The sequence below is a fragment of the Mytilus galloprovincialis genome, chromosome 6 (assembly GCF_965363235.1).
Source record: "Mytilus galloprovincialis chromosome 6, xbMytGall1.hap1.1, whole genome shotgun sequence".
In the NCBI taxonomy this organism is placed as follows: Eukaryota; Metazoa; Mollusca; class Bivalvia; order Mytilida; family Mytilidae; genus Mytilus; species Mytilus galloprovincialis.
The window spans coordinates 95,686,086-95,708,196 of NC_134843.1; the positions used below are offsets into that span (position 1 = coordinate 95,686,086).

Here is a 22,111-nt window from a genome sequence, read left to right on the forward strand (position 1 = left end):
CACGCTTGGACAAAAATATTTATTAAACAAAAATATTCGTTGTTTTTAAATAATCCATTGATACGATAACACTCATGATTTTCTTTTTAAAGATGAATATTCGTACACACACATTTAAAAATACATACTAATATAAATTTGCAGTGTTATCCTATATTTTAAAATCCAAGGTGGATGTACACACCCAAACCACCTAAATACCGTTATGGAACGTTTTATGTTAAATATATGTAGTTACAAGCGTCATTCATAAAATCTCATTTTGTTTCAGGTTTCGAGAGTTCGACGTTTCTGCAAAGAACTAGGTATACCAGACAACGGTTCAATGATGGATCTAACAATCAGACTTCGTGAACATTCAATAAAACAGACTGAATATGACAGGGCATACGAAAAAATCTTTGGCACATCTGGTAAGTTTCAATACATTATGGAAATCTTAGCATTTTAAAATGTTAATTTGCTGTGTGTTATTTAAATATATAACAGAATAAAATTAAACGAGTAGAAAGTGGTTCAATCTTATTTTTGCAAGAAAAATGGGAATCAGTCGGCCAAAAATTCTTTGACATTAAATATGAAAAGAAGATGTGGTACGATTGTCAAAGACAACTCTCCACAAGAGACCCAAATGACACAGAAATTACTTTACACAATAACAAATACGGGTCACCGTACAGCCTTCAACAATGAGCAAACAACATACCTCATAGTCAGCTGTAATAATATGACCAAAAACATGAGGGGAATTATGGCAAATAATAGAAATCGCAGTCATTCCGTCTGAATGTTGACTCTGTACATATGCTCTGCAAGTGTTACTTTACGACTTGGTGTACAGTGGTGACATGTTATACAGTTGCACAATATCACACGAGTTTGTGCAAACAAAAGAAAGTATGTTCAAGACCTCCACAAAATATGAAATGGAATTGGTAACGAATTTGATGTACATGTATTATATTAGATTTTCATAGACCTTAGTGTGGACAGTATATTTAACTTACATTTCTTTCATACATTTTCCAAAAATATTTATTGACGTTTTATTTATGAAATGTTAAGTAAGGGAATGAGATTATTAAACAAACTAGTAGGTCTGAAGCTAATATAGAGTAGGATTTTTTTGGTTTAAAACTGTGTAAATGCATCATCAAATAACTGGTTCTCGGTCCAACTGATTCAAGGGATGCATTAATGTCTGGAAAATTCCAACATGCTCAACGTCATTCATAAAATCCATAGAGTAAATTATTGACGAATGATTACGAGAATGAAAGACAATAGCGACAATGCTCACATTGACATTTTATGGGTATCACTATGGGGTGGTAGAATAAGATGCCAAAAAAGTTTATATAACAATACGAAAAGAAGGAGATAAAATAGTCTGTTATACGCGAATGATAGTTTGATTTGAAACCTGTCATCTGTAGACCTTATTCTTTTAATTTGATTTGAAGATTTATAAAAATCAAATTGAAATTATGTTGTATCACAAACAATATTATTACTAACATAAAACATGAAGATTTGTTATGAATGCAAATGAGGCGAATATCCAACAATGCAAACGTAGTCCTTTCTAGCGCAAATGAAATGATCTGCACACTTATGTTATGGTTTGCATACTGATGTAATGGCAATGAATTCAAATGTTATACATCGAAAACCATATCACGACCTGATGTCTATACAAAACAACAAATGAAAAACAATTAGGATATTCATGAAAAAACGCAAAAAACAGTTATGATATACAACAGCAAACACAGTTGAAAAGGGATCGGTTCATTGCAAAAATGAAAAATAAATTTATTTTTCTAAATTCAGGTGGATGGCTTATTGCTGCCTGTCCTCATTCGGTGGTTTACGCAGCAAAGAGTCTCCTCAGAGGTGAAAGTCCAAGAGATTTCGTCGATTTGATGAGATCATTCAAACACCGACCAAACATCTTGATCTGTGATATAGCCAATAGGGTAGCTGCCAGTGGAAATAAAATCACCCGCATGTTTTATCCATTTGAGGGACGTGTGGCAGAAAACACTGTCGATAACATAGAAAAGGCTAAAAGTGGAATGTATACTTGGGAATTGGGATGTCTTAATGAGATAGGTCCAGAAACAACATTCAACCAGTTAATAAGCAATGAAAAAAATCCAACATCTGGGTCATCGGAACACTATAGCCTATTCGACTGGTTCCACGAAGATAACACAAAAGATGTCAATGAAACTCTTAGAAAAGTATCTCTAGTGGAAAAATTAGGATCCATCACCAACTCCCAAGTTGTTGAGCAGTTTTTCAACAGCATGAGAAGAGATCTTTACTTTATTAACGAGATGTCACCAGCTGTTCATGTTTTCGTCTGTCGCCTAATATTACAGTTCCACAATGAGAAATCTAACAACATAATCAAAAAGCAACAGAGTAAGTTATTTCCAGCAGATATGTCTTTCAACCAGTTAGGCCAGTTATGTCAGCACTTTGGAGACGAGATCAATGGTATACAGACATCAACTGTTGGAAGTATGGAAATGCCAGATCATGGTTCAGGAACTGTTGACCAGCAATCTGATATCATCACACAGCATACTTCCCCCAAAGCTGCTTGTGTTTCTGACAGGTCATCTGACGTAGTACCTTTGCATTTGAATGAGCTGTCGCAAATACAAAGCGCCCTCAACTCGTCAGCCAGGGAGAATTATTCAACCTTTTCCTCTTTAATGCTGTCAACTTTTGAGGAGAAAATAAGAGAGCTCACAAACACCTGGGACAATCTCTCTGATGAAGAAAGACGTGCTATGTCACTAAACATGGACTATGTTACTAACGTTCTGTTTAAATGTCCGTCGGAGAGAAGACTGTCAGAAGTAGCTAGCGTTTTTGTAGGTGGACATTTCATACAATGGCAGGGAAATACCAACTACTGTGGATTGTGTGCTGTTAATAATATCATTGGTTCGACCGCTGACGGCATATTTCCTGTTCTGATTGCTGATATGGATCATATAGCAGATGAACTGTGGTTGAATATGGCTGGAGATCCTTTGGTTCCTCTAACTTTCCTGATACCGGCACTTCGTGACAGAGAGGGATTTTATAGTGGAGAGGTCATCATCAAAACAATCGAAAGGCGGTCATATTCAACCACAAGACTGCAGCACGATGTCCTTTCTGCCACAGAAGACAATGAAATCCTAGACAATCTCATGTCCTTCAATGAAATTAAAGGATTGATTATCAGAAAATTTAATGAAGCCCATTGGATTTCGATCCCCATTATTGACAGTAACTTTACTCTTATAGACCCGAAAGTGAAAGCAATGAGAACACTGTCATCTAGCGATGTATGCCAACTAGTAAGGAGCCATTGTTTTCACCCTGGAGCCGTTTACATTGTGCAGGTAAAATATAATCAAAAACAATTGCGCTGGACGGATGCTACTATAGAATATCCTCCTAATACTGATTTGTTAGTCAACTCAAACATTAACCACATATGTAAAGTTCGATCTGATCGAAACACAGATCCTTCATCCATGCTTCGTTTACAGGGCCATATAATTTCATTCTATCTATCTACACACACAAACAATACAGGCAAAAACGTGTAAAACTAGTAAGGCCGGCAAGTCAAAGTCAATAGTGTTACTTTTATTGTATTCGAGGACAAGAAGAAAATCAAATGAAACGATGTTCAAATATACCTACATCTCGTTCACATCTTTAGAATTTAGAATACATATACATTTAACATCACTGAAAGAAGTTGACTTTCTCCCCATTTTTTCATGCCTTATATATAATGTAATTTCAAAAGTCAGATCATTTACAATGATTTATTATAAAAAAGAATAATAAGACACAAACGGATTTAGTTACTAGCTACGCTTACGATATTTAGACTAAAGTTCATTGTGATATAGCTACAATACTTGTATGTTCCATTATAATACATTATTTTTATTGGCTATTGGCAATCGTGTGTCAATGTGAAATCAATATTCATTTCCCAATGAAGTGTAACATTCATGATGCCACGAGCATCTACAATAAAGTGCACAGGTAAATAAAAGAAAAACTTGAAAGAAATCTTGATTTCATGATCCTATAAAAAAAAGTGTAATTATAGTAATTAAATACGATTTTCAGTAATCTTATAGGGATGTGAACGCATTGACAGTGCGTACATTTAAAGAATTCAAATTTCGGAAAACATGGAGAAACCGGTACGACAAAAAAAATATTTCATAACTGTTGTTGGACACTTTAACAACGGTAAATCCAGAAAAGCGGTTCGGACATGTGAAATTATTAAACGTGTTGTTTCCAATTTCTTACATAATAAATAAGTTTAGAAAAAAATCATAACTTGATTTTCGGTTACAATTAAGTTACGACATGTTTGTTTTAAAATATTTTACAGAAGGACACTTGTCAAATTGGAACAGACGAAAACATAGAAAGCACTGATGTAGAAGAAACTGGAGAGGAGATAATTCAGAATGAGGTTAAGGTTTATGACCCCTTCTGTGGCCATTTTTGTACGAACTTTTTAAACTGCAACAGTATCAAAACAACAAATATAATGAAAAGTATAGATAGACCATTGTGTATATATACTAAGGGGGAACTTGATGTAAAGCATGGTTTTTACTGTTTCATTGTATTTGATAGAAAAAAAAGGGCTTTGTGGCAAGTAAACCAAGATTTTAAAAGAAAATCCACAGCCTTTAATACAGAGGTTTTTGTTATAAAATTTTAAACAAAGATAACTCACTTGCTTTTCTATGATGTGCTAGCATTTATTGTTTACAACAGTGGCGAATCTAGAAATTTTCATAAGTGGGGGCCCACTGACTGCCTAGGGGGAGCCCGCTCCTGTCATGCTTCAGTGATTCCCTATTTAAGAAACCAATTTTTTCCCAGAAAAGGGGGGGGGGCCCGGGCCCCCTGCCCCCTAAATCCGCCTCTGTTCAAAAAGTTTTAAGCAATCTGTAAATTCCAAAAACACCCCATGCTGAGTCACCACTTAAGTCGAGCGCACCCTAAAAGGTGTACTTGATTTGGATCATACGCGCGTTATTCAGTGTGCACCAATTTTTTTATTTCTTCATAGATAGAAAAAATATTACAGTCATTCCTTAATGAAATAATACATGACAGTTAAAAAAAATAGTTGATAATCATAAGACGTCTGACTATCATAATAAGTCATGTCGCGATGTGTCTTATGTTTACGACACAAGTTATGATATATCCAACTTGGAACTCTTTCGCAAACATATCTGTTGAGACTATCATAAGACATGTCTCAGTAATAAGACACTTTGAAAACTAGGCCAATGAATTAAATACATGAGAGTATATAATTAACGAACTGTCTATATTGCAGGTGAAACGAAATTACGGATTAAGGAAGAAACCACCAAAGGTAAATGAATAGAACATGTTTAGAACAAATGAATTAATTACGGGCGAACTACTTTTACTTTTTTACGTAAATTCGAATTTTGATAGGTATAAAATGTTTGCGCAAGCAACTGCATGATATTACATTTGACGAATTTAAAGAGCCATACCTGTATCATTTAACACAGAATAAATAACCTGAACTTTACAATAGTTTTTTTTTAATAATTAATTATATTGATAAATATACATTATTTCATTCGTTGACTATAGACATTTGAAAGCAAAGGCTTTGATATAAAAACACAGTGTGTGTGTGTTAATTCTCAAAAAGAACAAATTATAAAGAAAATAAATATGTCGAAACTATTTATTTATAAAAGGATTATTATTTCTAATGTATGCTTCACAGAAAAGAAGGACGAGTTTTTGGTATGAATTAGACCATAAGAAGAATGCCAAGAGATTGCCAGCTAATGTAAGTGTCAATCATTCATATATTTTATAATTTGCCACGTAACACTTACCAAAATATTGGTAATTGTTAAAAAAAAAACCAACAGAATAGAAGACAATTCAATAAAATTAAAAATTTCATTTTCAAAAAGAAAACAAGACAATTTTACAATAGCTGTTATATAAGGACAGGGAGTTTGTATTTAACCTGCTAGCAGGAATTGTACATGTTTCCCCAAAAATGTAATTTAAATTTCGACATATTGAACCGTTGACTGATTTTTAAATACATCAGTATAAAATGACTTAGCAATAGTCTCCGCTATCTATGCATTTCTTGCAATGATAACAAAAAAATGTTCGGGTTGTATTTCTCCATAAAACGAGTTTAGTTAAACTTTCAAAGAGATCGTCTTTATTTATATAAATATGAAGTTCAACTGTAGGCATAAGGGTTTAAAACGTCATAGCTTCGTCGCAACTTGGGTTAAACACTTCCAAGCTTTCATTCAAAATCTCGAGTATTTTTCTTTATTAGAATTGATTTGTTATAGTAGTTATGATTTTTTTCATGCTTTATAAGAGTGAACCGCATATCGCTTTATGTATATATACAAAAAAACGTTATTAATTTCAACTGTTTTACAATTAGTCTGTGGAAGACAATAGTAGAAATACAGATGAGGATGAACATACGCAAAATGACGAAGAGGACAGTTCAAAAGGTAATATACTAGTATTTGAAATCCATACTGTACACAGATATTGTCTTCAAATTAATGGAACTGTGTATAAGTAAAATAAATGAAAAGGTGTTTTACAGTAATTTACAAATGTATATCAAGCCAAACAACCAATGACTACGAATGGCTATCACACGAGATAAGGGAGATGTAGGGTGAGAGACATATCGAAAAGTAAATCCGAATGTTTGTTTTTTATTTGGTAGGTATATATCATGTACGTAAGAAAAATTTCGTAGCACATTCATTTCTAGCCTCATTTAGTATTACTGTGGTCGAATTTTGTATTTAAATCGTGCATAAATTTCTCAGTTGTCATATTTTTATGATCTAAAATGTGTCAGACTCAATAGAAGCAACAAAAGTTGACTCATCAATTTGTCACGCATACTAATTTTCACAATTTAAAATGAGAAAGTGTTTTTGATCAATTATACTATCCATAGATATGAAACCTCGATGAAATTTCGCCCCATAACTATGGACTTATCAATAACTACAAAAACAAGTATTAGCCTTTCAAAAAAGGACTAGCCGTCTCTTAGCTGATGAAAATGGAAAGTGTTCTCGCTTTGTAGATTAATTCATTTAGAAAATCCACGTGCATCAATCAACAAATTTTACCACACACGTGAGGTCACACGTTATGAAGTAGTTACATATCGTTTAACATTGTTGTTTACGAAACTCCAGAAGATTCAGCTATTTATAGATAAAAGTTACCTGTGTACCAATATCATGAATATGCATGATTAATGACCAGGCAAACTCTAATTGCTAGAATAGAGAGGACAAATCCGATACTCTACGGGATTGAAGGACATTAACTAGGTTTGGATTGTCCTAAGCAATCAATAAACTTTGATTATTCACGTCTCGTAATATCTTCCAATCAGGTAGTAAGAAGCATTCACGCAATGACTGCCCATCGTTCAATTATTAATATCGTCTCCTCGGAGACGGTAATCACTGAGACAGTCGCACTCCATCCACACCTTCAGCCGGCTTCCAGCTAACGGTAGTTTTCTAAAATATACCGTTCTAACGAAAGGTTAGGAAATATGTAAACTATGTCTTCAATTTGATTCGAAGTTTATTTCTTCTTATATACATTTTATTATGCTTTGAAGTGCATGCAAAATACATTTGAAGAGATTTATTACAGTAGGTCAAAAAATATTTGTTTTATGGGCTTTTATGTAATCAAATTGGAGAAAGCGGACAAAATTGATATTTAATTTCACCGGTTGCCCCTTAATAACTACAGTTTTCAACTTTTAAATGTTTAAGTATAATAAAATGAATTGGAGAAAAGAAAAAAAAATGTACTTTTGTGTTTGTTTCAGATACGCCAGAGATTTCTGAAATAGACGTTACGCAGGTGACATGGGTGAGTGAATTCAAATAGAACTGTTTGGATACAATATATTTTAAAACAATTGGTGCAGTAATGTGCGGTGCTTTGTAAATATATTTATCAAAAAAACATGGTGGGCGTGGACCAGTGTTTGCATCCAACACTAAATGATGAGTAGGTTCAAAGTACATGTATGGAGTTGTTTCATATTTTGTTTCCCCTACGATTAAGTAGAAATATGAATATATACAAAAATAAGTTCAAGATCAACTTCGTACGTTATCTTTTTACAGCTTAATAAAGACAGTCCAGATGACACGGAAGTTGGAAACAATGAAGAAGAAGAAATAGATGAAGGTAATATAATTATGCTCGAAGGTCGAGGGGATTTGAACAGCCCTTTTTTCTGCGGAGGTCTATTAAATGTCAATATTAAGTTAATAATTGATCTTTTGCTGTCTTTCTATTTGTCAAAAACATAACAGAAGTACACAAAAAGCACTTGAAGAAGCCTAATTCTTATTTGATATATGAATCAATCAAAACCCAATCAAGACCTCATTTACAACTTACTGACCATTGAATATTCTGAACAACAACTAATTATTATATGTATAATATTTGATGTTTTTAATCTGAGATTAAACATGAGATAGATTCATAAAGACTAAACCTTAGAAAACAGATATTAGCTTTTCAAAAAGCTTAGTTTCATAAATTCTTATCGAATAGACTTAGATGCACAAGGTCCTTCACACTATTCAACGGTTAACTGTTCAATTTGGTTTTGATTCTGTAATTTGTCTTAAAGTCATAAGAAACGAGTGACCGGTGAAAAATAATGTTCTTCCAATTCTTCAACCAATGCATACAAACATCATAAACTTAGTCTTCTGTGCACGAATTTCTCATTTTCTTCGTGTAAATTTCGTATAATCGTCAATTTTTTTTCAATCGGCCAGTGTTGGTGTGAAAATATGGCAGGTAATTAAAGTTCGTGTTTTGAATCCGAAGTTTAACGATTGTCACCTGTTTGTCAACAATCGACATAAAATCAACAAAAAGCATGGAAATTGAGCACGTGTTTAACATGTAAATTCAGATAATAGTTTATTTTAAGAACATTCATGCGTATTGTGATCACCGGATTTTTACGAGGTGGGTCACACTGAGGTCACTTTGCATACGAAAAATATGTCGGGGGAATTGCTTGCTAGAAGCAAGCAATTAAAATAAAGTAAACTTCTTCTAAATATGAATAAATTAAAGAATTTTCTTCAGAAAAAGTATATGTACATATGTTTTATAATGAAAACTATCCATTGAGTTATAAAAGACATATGCATTATTTTTTTTGATTTGAGGTTTCTTATGACTTTAACTACAATTAAAACATGCGAATGCAAAATAATTACTGTTGTCTGTTCAGTCCAGTATGGAATTACAATGTTCAAGTTCTCAAAATGACCTCAGGTTCAATAATTTGTTTTAGTTTTCTTTGATTTATGTGCTAAACTTATTTCAGTCATACACATTGAAACTAATGGGTAACTTTCAAAATTTTCTAGTTAGACATGTTTTTATATGAATTGCATTGATTCGATTTTTATATTTTTAGACAATGCTAATACCTTTAATTGACATAACAATATCTTTATTTTCATTTGTTTAATTTATTGTAGGGCAATACAACTTAGAATCAGTTTGGTTATCTAATGTAAGTGTGTTATACCTTTGCAAGCACATAAGATTATATGAACTGACATTTAGAATTGAGAAGTTGACTAATGAATTGTAATTCTAAAACAAAACAAAAAAATCAAACGAAATTCTCAAAATAAATATACAATAGTTATACATCGTTGGAAAATTTAATATAAAAATAGTTTGAACAAGCTTTAAAAACAGGACGAAAAGAGAGGCTTGCCGACAATGTACATTTGTTTTATCCTGCAATTCACACATGGCTCATGAGCGACGCTGCGTTAGTTGTTAAATCCAAGTCAGTACCGCTGACTTTTTCAAATAAATTCAAATCGACATGGTTTAAATGCGGACCACGAAGAGGATCCCAAAATGAAACGTTACCCAGAAAGAATATCCAATTTAACGCTTTCTCAACATGGAAGTGAGTAACGGAAGACTTTATTTGTACTCAGAAAATAAAGCAGATATTTATTTGATTATTTCAGGATCATATGAATACATCGATATACTGATAATTCTCACATGCTTTATTAATCCCAATCACTTTAAATAACAAAAACTAGATCATGATTCTTAATTTGAAACATTTGTTAATTTTTAGATTAGTATACTTTCATCTTATACCTTCATTTCAGATTGACTCTGCATTAAATCACATACTCGGGATCATGATATGTGATGATTCAAAATGGTTAGTAGATTTTATTACCGTTAATAAATTCACGAACATCGTGATTTACTTTTGTTACGCCAAAGTATGAAAGGAGTTAATTTCAACATGCACTAGATCACACCCGCGAAATCGCGGGCATTAAGAGCTTGGTTGAACGTATGTAAACTTTTGTGGAGAAAAAAATTGTAAAAGATTTTGTGTCTAGAGAATTTCAGTTAAAAATTTCATGTCTGGAGAAATTCAGAAAAGGTATCAAAATTCATAGGCACTTAGAAACTCTGAGCTTGGAAACAGTTTTAGCCCTCTGCCTCGTTTCCAGAGTCCGTTTTTTATTCTGTTAAATTGATCATTTTCAAATTTCTGTATATTGTGAACATACATATACTGTAAATAAATTGTACTTTCTATTAACTATCAATTTCAAGTTTCTTCACCTAGGCGATCAATGCTATGTTGTGTACAGAATCTCCGCTATCAACGGATCAAGATCATTGTCCTGTCGACCCGAGTAATCTTAAAATTTACTATGTGCAATTTTTAAATCGGAAGTCTTGTTTGACTTAAAAGCGAAATCGCGGCCATTTTTAGCTTGCTTGAAAGTATGTAGGATTATTTTTTGTAAAAGATTTTATTTCTGTAGAATTAAATTTACTGAAATGATATCAAGTCATATATGTACATAGAGACAGGACAATATTTTAAAGCCCTATCTCTTTTTTTCAAAGCCCGTTATTATTCTGTTTTCTGTTGTATTCCATTATTTTTCGTTTCTGTATACTATGAAAATACGTATCTATATTATCTGAAAATGAAAATAAATAATTTTGATATGGATGCTGTTTTTTGGTCATTGACCAGCTGCGGTTCAAATTTTCAATAAAAATTCCATTAGGTTTGAGTAAGTTATTGATTACTGAAAACTTTAACCTCAGACTTATTCTCCTTGTTAACTTAAAAAAATAAACAGCACGTTCATTTGAAAGTACGAACAATTTGCTCTCGATACTGTTTTTTTTGTCTATTTTTGTATAGTAAGCTATACATGGCCCATGAGTGACAAACGAGAAAACATACAATCATCATTATTTTTTTTTAACATTAACAAGTGTGGACACAGATGAGTGTGGATAGTATGTATGGATGTTTGACAGTGTCTTATGACAAAATGAGTTCTATGTTTTTTCTATATGGTGTTATTAACTATGTTGCACGATGACAACCAATCTGAGCATTATGAGTGTTATTTATTAAATTTTTTATGCCCCCACCTACAATAGTAGATAGGCATTATGTTTTCTGGTCTGTGGGTCCGTTCGTTCGTTTGTCCCGCTTTAGGTTAAAGTTTTTGGTCAAGGTAGTTTTTGATGAAGCTGAAGTCCAATCAACTCGAAACTTAGTACACATGTTCATTATGATATAATCTTTCTAATTTTAAAGCCAAATTAGACTTTTGACCCCAATTTCACGGTCCATTGAACATAGAAAATGGACGTGGGAGTTTCAGGTTAAAGTTTTTGGTCAAAGTAGTTTTTGATGAAGCTGAATTCCAATCAACTTGAAACTTACTACACTTGTTGCATATGATATGATCTTTCTAATTTCAAAACTCATAACTGCTCCAAAAGTAATCTGATAGAATTTCAAGCATTTTAAGCCAATATTATCAACATCTACTAATGAGTCTTAATATGTCTACATATATCTAAAAAGTCATAGTATTCAAAAGGTAATGCAAAATTATTCCTTTTCATTTTTTTTGTTATATGGATACACATTTGAGTGATACATGTACCAATACAATATTTGTTGTGGTATGAAAGTGCAGTAATTAGCATTTACTGTAACTATGTTAATTCACACAAATTGAAAAATAAACAAATGAATGGACCAGATGCTCCGCAGAGCCCAGCTTTATACGACTGCAGAGGTCGAAGCCTGAACAGTTGGGGCTAGTATTGACACAACATTCAAGCTGGAAACAGCTCTGAGTTTGAATTGTGATTAAATAGATGACACAGCTTAGGTTTCTGACACAGAATGAATGTGGTCTAATGAACTTAAATATTTGTTTTGCTTTTGTGTTAGGAGCAATTCACTATGCTGCTGAATATTAATCCTTTCAAACAAAAATATCTAAAGAAATTTTCTTTTTAATTTCTGAAATGAGAAACATTTAGAGGAGACAAACTTCAGTAAAGAGATCAGAAACTAAAAAAATGTATAATTTTTCCATTTGTAAAAGGGCATACCCTAGAAAGTGCTTGCAATCACTGAATGGTTATTAATGACTGCTTTAATTTATCAGTTGGTAATAAAGTGAATATTGCATTGTATATTGTATAATTGATTTAAGTTGACTGAACAAAGAAAGATAACTCCAATTTTCAAAGAAGATTTCATAAAGCATTGGTATTAGGTAATTCAAGAACCATTCTGGACAAACTCCAATTAAGGGTCTTGAATTTACAAAAATGTTTGTTTTTGGTCCGTAATTATTAGACTGTTTGTCCCATAACCCACACAATATATCCGAACCTTCTACTTATGGTATTAAACATTGTGGTACAATTTCAGAACAATTGAAATACTTATACACAACTTTTTAAACCGACACTAGATTAAAGCTTGTTTTGGGCACCTTTGTATCCCTTATTCCTAAACCTTAGGGACCATAACCCCCAAAATCAATCCCAAGCTTCCTTTTGTGGTTATAAACGTTGTGTTATAATTTTGTTGATTTTTTTAACATTAATAAGTGTAAAGAAAAAATATAATATATGGCAACTGATTTAAAGAAGCCATTATTAGAAACACTTATTCTAGAAGATAGATATCTAAGTTGTTCAAGTAACTGTGTAACTCCTCTAGATATTAAATTATATATTTATGTTATTGTTATTCATCAGCTTTTTTTAACGGTGTAGTTTAATAATCTAACGAATTGTTGATCAGAAATGTATCCATTATACAGAACAAAGCTAGTCATTTTTTTGGATATTATTTATTTTTCAAATGATGTATAATGTTTAGTCACCATACCCTAGCTCTTAAGATTCCTCGTCATGAGAGTTTCTTCTTTTTATGTAGCATTCTAGGCTTGTCTTCGGTAATTGCGAGCTTTTTAGTAAAGGTGTTATTTTTGGTAGCACGAACTTGACTCGAGGGAATGCAAATAATGTTTCTGAATATTTATACTTAAAAAGAAACATGGTACATTTAATAAATGTTGCGGGTATCTCGTTACAGGAGATATACTTAATTAGAATTTTGTCTTTTAAAGCGATGAGGTTGACCATGAAAGACACCATGAATTTCTGAGAACACCAAACAGAGTTCAACAAAGGGAGCATGATACCTACGGTTTTGGTTATCATGTCTTCTCGGAAAAGGTAAGACTTATATTGGTATTCCTTGAAGTATTTAAACGAACAAAATTAGTTTTGTTTTACAGTGCTTGAAAGTAAATAAATCAATATTAAGGTGTTAAAATGTTTGTTCACATATTAATTAAAAATAAAGATATTAATCATATTGAATACCATTAAATGTCAATACACCGATGAAAAGAATATATAATTTACTATTAAGTTTGGGGAGAGATCCGTTTGCGCCAAAAATGCGTCCTTTTGCGCCACAACTTTTTTTCACCAATGCTACGATTGCGCCACCTGTTTTAAAATAACATGGTATCATTTGCGCCAAAAATAAAATATACGATTGCGCCAATTTAAAGAAAAAATACTTCCATCCTCCTTTATCCGTGCTTGGGACCGACAGTATGATTAACTTTAAAATATAAAACTGTGCACAGGCTGTCTCATGTATATGTGCACGATTTCCACTCAGACCAGCTAGTCATTGCTCATCGGTATAAGCTGTAGCACTGCAGTTTTTTTTTGTGTTTAGTGTTTATATGCATACCTTTAGTTTAATGGTAATCCTATTATTTATACTCACCTTTCACCAACAAGAGTAATCGAATAAAATTTATAAGACAAAAATGATTCTAAATATATATTAATCTTTAATATGTACAATCAATATGTGTTCAAGTAAATTGGCGCAAATGAGTTCCGAAAACTGGCACAAATGATACATTTGAAGAAAAAAAATTGGTGCAAATGATACCCCTGAAAAACAGTAATTGGCGCAAAAGGAGTGCTGCCTTAGTTCGTAAGCGTTTATTCTTATTTTTGATAATTTCGTTTCTATAAACAATTTCATTTTAACCGTAATAAGTTTCATTTAATTTCAGCTGGTCTATGATATTGGTTTAACTCTATCGCAGAAATTATTGTATTATCCGAAACTGCCAGGGTAAGTTGTCATTTTTATGCCTCATCAAGTAAAAGATGGGGTTGATATTATTTATCCCTGCATGTCCGTCCTTCTGTTTCATCATGGGCATATACTAGTAGTTAATTATAACTCCTCCAACAGTTTAAAATGAAGTAAGTTTTCACTGTGCTGGCTGTTTGTACATATATATTGATGGTGAGCATGTGGTCAGGGTTTTAATTTTTTTTTTAAAACAAATATTTGTTCTTTTTGGAAAGGGGGCTTAATTCGTTTCTACTGGAATCACTAACCAGTCAAACATTGAGGTTATGAGTTCGAACCCCGTGTTGGTGAACTCGACTTCCATGTTAGTTGACTAACCGGGATTGTCAGTTCTCCGATCGAAGGTCAGTGGTTTTCTTATAATGAAAAACTGGACACCACGAAAGAGTCTAAAAGCGTTAAAAACAGAATTAAACAATCAATTCATTTGGGAGACTGTTTAACTTCGTCGGTTTTTTTTAGTATTTACTTGCATATATGAGGAACGTTTTTTACACGTTTTAATTGTTTCTATACTGCACTACGTGCTCTTAAATATTACTATGCATGTCTTTTTAAATCTTTCTTAATATTTGTAGCAAAACGACTCCAATAACTATTCCAGTAATCATTTTTAAATCTCGTTACAGGAAACCATACACCTCAGCAGTAGTAGAGCAGATACGGGGACTTGCAGACTGCAAATTAAAAGAACTGTTTACTGTTAATACTACGTATGTATTGTTTTGGTTTGGTAATTTTATAAGAATATCTATTAGATTCATAGACAATGCGACGTTGCTTAGAAAGATTGACAAACAAACAAAATATTAAAAAGAAAACCAAGGCACACGAATCAAATAGGCACTTATTAATTTTTAAAAAGCGAAGAAATTTTAACATGTCAATTATAAATATTAAATGAATAATACTTCATTTTAAAAATTGTACTGTGTAAAATAGGATTACCTATGAGACAGCATCCCAGCAGAGACAAAATGACATAACAGTTTAGCCACTACGCTACGTATCGTTTTAGAATGCATACTCTCCATTGTGTAAATGTTGTCGTTTGATTACGCATTTATTACATTTTTTTTTTAACTCTTTTTCAGTTTTGCTTCAAAGTACATCAGAGACGTGGTCTTGAAGGAGATAATGATTTGGCTATTGTGCCGAAGCAGCAAATGTCCATACCAATTTGCCAACAATAAATGTTTGTCAACAGAACATCGAGTTGTGAGGAAAGGATTGAGAATTTCGATTTAAATGTGTATTCACGTCTCAAAAAATCAATTTGTAGCTAAAGTTTATTACTTCTTAAAAATACATAACAGACGAGACAAAAAACAACTATAAAAACTCTGATAAAAACCGATCTTCTTCTATCTATAGCATTTATAATAATAAAAGCCTTGAACAATACGCAATGGCACAATTTGAAAATAAAATATAAAATATATTACTATATAGTGTTTCCATATTATTGCGAAAAGGGAATATTAAACAATTATGAAAAACGGTTTTCCTTTTTTCCAAAATTTGTGTCTTTATAATTTAAAGAATGAGATTATCAAATGACAACTGCATGTGGTTTATTGATCCGATTTCTTTTACGAAATCTTTTCAAATTTTCCTAACTTGTCGGCTATTACGTATTCTTTCATGGTAATTTTTCGCGATACACCGAATGTTTAGTTGCGAGAAAAGCATGATTATTTAATTTTTAGGAACTGATTGTACTTGTATTTTTATGATTATCTGGCTTTCTTTAAATGACATTCACAATGAAATAATCAATAATGAATATGCACAAGAGAACAGTTGCAGATATGTTTAAATGTATTTATCTTTAATCTTTCGTCTTGTTTTTGTAAATGTGCAGTGGGTATGTCTTGATCCAGTGTCAAAGTTTATTAGTGTTCTTCTCAACAATAGGTGTACATTCATGCCAGGAAGATATCAATAATACATTGGGGTGGTGCTTATCTGTAAAATGTTTCGTAAATGATTGGTTCTGGTTGTATTTTGGTCACTCCTCCCAATCATCCAGATTGATGGTTGTAGTAATTATTTGGACTGATATCATTTCAAGCTCGATTTGATATGCTTAATAAAATTTCTACAGGTCATAAAAATTGTATTTTGGTGTACGTTTAATATGTATTAGATATAGTTAATGATTATTTTGTGTGCCCAATAATGTTTTTATTTACTCAAGGATTTGTTAACACGTTTTGTTTATCAATGTTTTTTCAGTGTCAACTTATTAAGAAAAGAATAAGAATAAGAATTTTATTAGGCTGAAATCCAAACAATCGGATTGTTATTATGCATTTGTATCATTCAACAATATTCTTTTATAACTGCTGTGTACTTTATTCTGAAAGAGATCGAAAACGAAATCCCGCCACTAGGGATATAATCTTTAATGTTATTATTTACCCCAAAAAATTAAAAACAAATTAGATATTAAATGTTTAAGTCATTTTCGACCATAAATCAATCTTTTTATATTTTCTATTAATACATTTGAGAACATTTGATATCAAAATATGAACAAATAATCGTTTTCAATATTTAAAATTGCACAACAGAACATATGCTCAATTTAGATGTGGAGTTGCGCCTTTAAAATTGAAACTGGTCGTTACAAAATACTAGATTTCGATAAACCATCGTGTTTCAATTGTGATAATATAGAAGATGAAAACATGTTTTGTTAACATGTCATTCATATGAAGATCTAAGCCAGTCTTTATTAATTGATATAAATCATCACCATAATTATATGTTTTTAACTTTATCGGATGATAAAAATGGAAATGTTTGTAGTTCTGTAGCAGAAACCTGCCATAATGTGACGAAATAGTATTACTATTGTTTACAATGGTCTTATGGAGATGATATTTTTTTATGTGCAAATGTATATACATGTATTGAATGTGCATGGTAATACTGCACTTTTTGTTGTTTTATCTAAATAACAAAACTATGTTTTATTCTGATGTTTTAATATTGTAAATAACAGTGTCTAATAGTTCTTATAAAAATGACACATGCATTCTAAATTTTATGAATGTACATTGAATTTCATAGTGTGTTAATATTTGTTTGTATGTGATAAGACTATAGTAAACTATTATACTTTAATCAGAGACATATATGTCTCTGCTTTAATATAATAGAAGCGGAAGCGGATTATGTAAAATGTGAAATGTCAAAAATTAATTTTATGGGTCAATAAATTCAAAATAAATTATTGCCATTCATTATAAATAAATTTCTACCAAAAATAAGATTCAAAGAACTTTTTATTATTCATATTAACAATAACAACGTACGTACACACATGTTGGCGTATGAATACACAACGTCAGAGTGGGCGTATCGCCATAAAAATTGACAACATTGAAAATAAAACTAATACTTTTAACCAATCAGAAGACAGTAAATACTACAAATTTATTTATTAAGACATGTTCCAAAAATAATCAGTTATTGATTAAAAAAAAATCCGCAACTTATATACGAATAATAAACAAATCTGAGAATGTATTTTTGTAGTTATAATGACGATGTGCACAGAACAAAATAAAGTTTACAATTTATAGTATTATAGTTTTTATTTATACTTATTACATTTTCTTTGTTCATTGTTAGTCTGATTTCATTGTCTAAATACGTAAAATGTCTATCTGATGATTAAATGATTCATTGCTGGGTAGCTGGTGGCTTTACTTCAGTGGCAAATATTTCAGGCATATTCAGGGCAAGTTTACAATTTAAACAAACCATACATATACGATACGGAATGAGATGAGTTCTTCTTTTATTTTTTATAAGAATTACGAAAACATAGTTTTTCTATATAGTATGCACGCCCGTAACGGTGTGAAAAGGGTTCATTATCAGCAGGTCATATATTAGCAGGTGATGTTATAAGTGAAGAAATAAATGGTCGATAGATGCCTACAGGGAGGGGCAATATCTGCAGTTGATGTTAAAAGTAAAGAAAGAACCTATGCAGGAGCAGATCAAGAATTTAAGGTTAAGGGGGGCACAAACGTTAATTGTTTTCAAATAAAATCAAAGTTTTATTTTATTTTCTCGATACATTGTTAACGGTCGCAGGACATTTTGACGAACAAATTTTAACTACTAGGCGACATTTGAGCGCCGACATTTTAGCGAAAACTTACCTGTTTATACTTTGGGCATAAGTTCAGTGTAGTTCATAGCGAACAATTAATGGTCAAGAGTCGTTCCATGCCAATTATAATGAATAATGTCATAGTTGTCACCCAGCTATTATGTTGTTTTTTCATTGATACTACTATCAAATTGTAAGCAACAACATATTAAATAATAATACGAAGTATAGACAAATGTGCAAAATCTAGACAAGATAACCAAATGCTAGAAGAAATTTTTAACGTGTGATTAAATCTTTTAGACATGCAGTGCTGTGTTTTAATGGACATCATATGTTTTATTTTATGCTCTCCTCCTGGGTATGAGTTATAGTGCACCCTTGAGACCAAGTATCAAGTGAATGACTGACAGATGGACGGAGAATATATCCATGTTCCGCGAGAGCCTCTGAGTTATTATGGTTAATTCTACTTCATTACAATCTCAGAACACCCCGAACTTATGCCCTAATGGATTAATATTGCATATTCGAGTTTATAAAGCTACATGCAGTTATAAAGCTGCAATCCAAAACAGACGCCAAGGATCATGCGAACATTAATTTTATTTTGATTCTGAGTTTCTCTGCAACCTAATCTACATCAAGACACCAGGATTTGTTGAACCCTTATCTATATAGTAATATCAGGTAATATCTTAAGATGCATTTACGAAGTTGTGCTGGTGGGTGTATATTTTGTTTAGGGATCACATGCATGTAGTACGGTTGCACGGCTCGAGGGCCTTGATAGACCCTTTGATAGTTTACAAACTTTCTCAATTTGATGGAGAGAAAAATATTGTGGTCAAGCAGATAACAAAATTGTTTGTCAATCAGTAATTATTTTCAAGATCTTTTTTAACTGGTAAATAATAGGGAAACGACAATGAAACAATGAAAATCACAAAGGTGAAGCCATGTAACAGTAACAGTGAAAGGGAGATAACACTTTTATACAAATATACACCAAGCGTATTTTGTTTACTTTTCTTCAAAATCATTAATTGTTTTTTTATAATATAATTTTCTTTTCGTAAGTCATCTAAAGTGATATACCGACTAGACCAATGATTATATTTACATACAAACACGCTTTCTCGACCAAACCAATAACAACGTTTTATACCTGTTGTTTACAATTTGGTTCTTAGTAGCCGTATCTATATGTATGGTATTAAGACATGAATTGGTTCTAGAATTACTTCCGGTTCTGCAATAACTTGGTTCTAAATTAACACACGCTGACGTCTACTTATCGATTATTTTTCAAATTTTTAGACATGAGCGCCAACGTAGACCACCATGATATTTTATTATGTGAAAGATACATAAGAGTACAGTTGATGGTTGAAAATTTCAAGATGGTCTACGTTGGCGCTGATGTCAAATTTTGTCTCCGAACATGACGAAATTGTAGATTTTTTATACTTTTCCGTCGTTAAGGGCTTTTCAAGGTCTCAGTTTGAACATATTTGAGTACATAACACCTAAAAATAAGGTTCTACATGGACGGTCAGATACTGCAGTTCATTACACAGGCATGATGGGTTTCAACTTCAAAGTTTAAAAATTCTGGAAAAAGGGGGCAAGAAACGGCCCTTATCATACCTTGTCCTTTACTTCTACCTATTATCTTGGATGTAAAATCTAGGTGGCGCCAGCGATCTATATTTACTTCCTTTTAACCTGTAACGTAAGGGTACCCAAATTGCACCGAGTACCCAAATTGCACCTATTTAGAAAAAAATAGCAACGGAAATCTTACAAGATTTCCTAGAGACTAAACAATTTGTATTTTTATGATTTGATACTATGCACTCTTTCAACATAGGTAAACATTATATAAATAACACATAGCTGAGAGGGTGATAGAGCAGATTGGTACCCCGAGAAAACATTGTCAACCGCGGCGAAGCCAAGGTTGACAATGCTTTTTCAAGGGGTACCAATCTGCTCTATCACCCTCTCAGCTATGTGTTATTTAATTTATTATACTGAACGTCCTACCATTTTTGTCTTTTACAGATAAATTTTATTTCAAAAGGATTTTCTATGACGTCACGTACATAACAGCGTTACGAGTATTAGAAATAAACAACAAGATGTTTTTTTTTTTATTTTGACAGTTAAATAATAAAATTTGATCCAAAACGTCAAACTTAAGCATTGTATTCAACTACTTGATGTAAATTCAATCCATTGTCCTTTAAATTGTCGATTTTTGATTGGTTGAGACGAGAGGGTAACATTCCAAAAAATTGTCACCCTCTCAGCTATGTGATAGAGTAAAATGACACCCTCGTATTAGCCAATCAAAATATGGCATTTTAACGTGAAGTATAATAAATTTAAATATACACAAAACGTTCACAGTATTTATCACACTGATTTATCAACAGATGGACTGTTTACTGGAAAAGCAAAATGTACGAAAACGTCACCATGCGACGTCATCAAAACGTCATCTTTTTAAAATTAGCAAATACAATATATTGTAAGTATCCATTTCGTAAAATATGAAGAGTAAGCATGGACTAATATCCAATTGTTCAAAATATTTGAAGAAATTAGACAAAAGCTCGGTTATTAGAATTTTGACGATGTGAATTTAAGCATGGATGCAATTTGGGTACTCCTCATTACAGAATCATGGATAGTTTGGAGGTTGATTCAAACCCATTTTTTTATAACTCAATATGGATTAAAAATTAAATTGGTGTACCTATACAATAAAGAAGGATAGGGCTACAAAATAAACACAGTATGGACATTTTTTTCTTGATCATAAAAAAACGTAGGTGAAAAAATTGTCAAAATAGGTGCAATTTGGGTACCGTCACGTTAGCGTCTACCATTGGAGGTAGCGAAATTGCATGATTTGACAGGAGAGCGAAATAAACAAGGGGAGCAATTTTATCGAACCGCATTCCGGACTGGCCAAACAGTGACTAAATAAAATACTGTACAGAATTCAAAAATGAACACACTAATATCGTTCAGCATATTCATTTGATGTTTTATAACGACGTTGAAAAAACATTGATGGTATCATTTATGATGATTAACTCTCTTTCAGATTTAACCCGGCGTTTTCCTATAAAAGAATATCGAAAATTCGTTCTGTATTACACATAAGGAGTTCTATTATCATTCGCACTTTCGAATACAATTTACCTTATTGGAATACACTTACCACAACTTAAACAGTCTTTATGATTCCATATTTCTACTCTTTCAACCAGGTA

General features: G+C 32.1%; 1 protein-coding gene across 1 annotated transcript; it reads left to right on the forward strand.

The window, feature by feature from the left end:
- Positions 1-275: 275 nt before the first annotated feature.
- On the forward strand, positions 276-16,094 carry LOC143078437 (uncharacterized). The gene is made up of 14 exons (XM_076253307.1): positions 276-413; positions 1,834-3,407; positions 4,430-4,513; positions 5,399-5,437; positions 5,828-5,893; positions 6,524-6,596; positions 7,961-8,004; positions 8,265-8,328; positions 9,654-9,688; positions 10,314-10,369; positions 13,632-13,740; positions 14,607-14,668; positions 15,322-15,405; positions 15,787-16,094. The coding sequence occupies exons 1-14, from the start codon at positions 326-328 to the stop codon at positions 15,938-15,940; spliced, it is 2,532 nt and encodes an 843-aa protein (XP_076109422.1). The 5' UTR covers positions 276-325; the 3' UTR covers positions 15,941-16,094.
- Positions 16,095-22,111: the final 6,017 nt, after the last annotated feature.

What these genes read in the sequence shown, in the direction of transcription:
- LOC143078437 (XM_076253307.1), top strand. Translation starts at nt 326, where the DNA reads ATGATGGATCTAACAATCAGACTTCGTGAACATTCAATAAAACAGACT. An exon ending in ACGTTACGCAGGTGACATGG is followed by an intron (nt 8,005 to 8,264) that starts GTGAGTGAATTC and finishes ATCTTTTTACAG; the next exon opens with CTTAATAAAGACAGTCCAGA. An exon ending in ATCATGTCTTCTCGGAAAAG is followed by an intron (nt 13,741 to 14,606) that starts GTAAGACTTATA and finishes ATTTAATTTCAG; the next exon opens with CTGGTCTATGATATTGGTTT.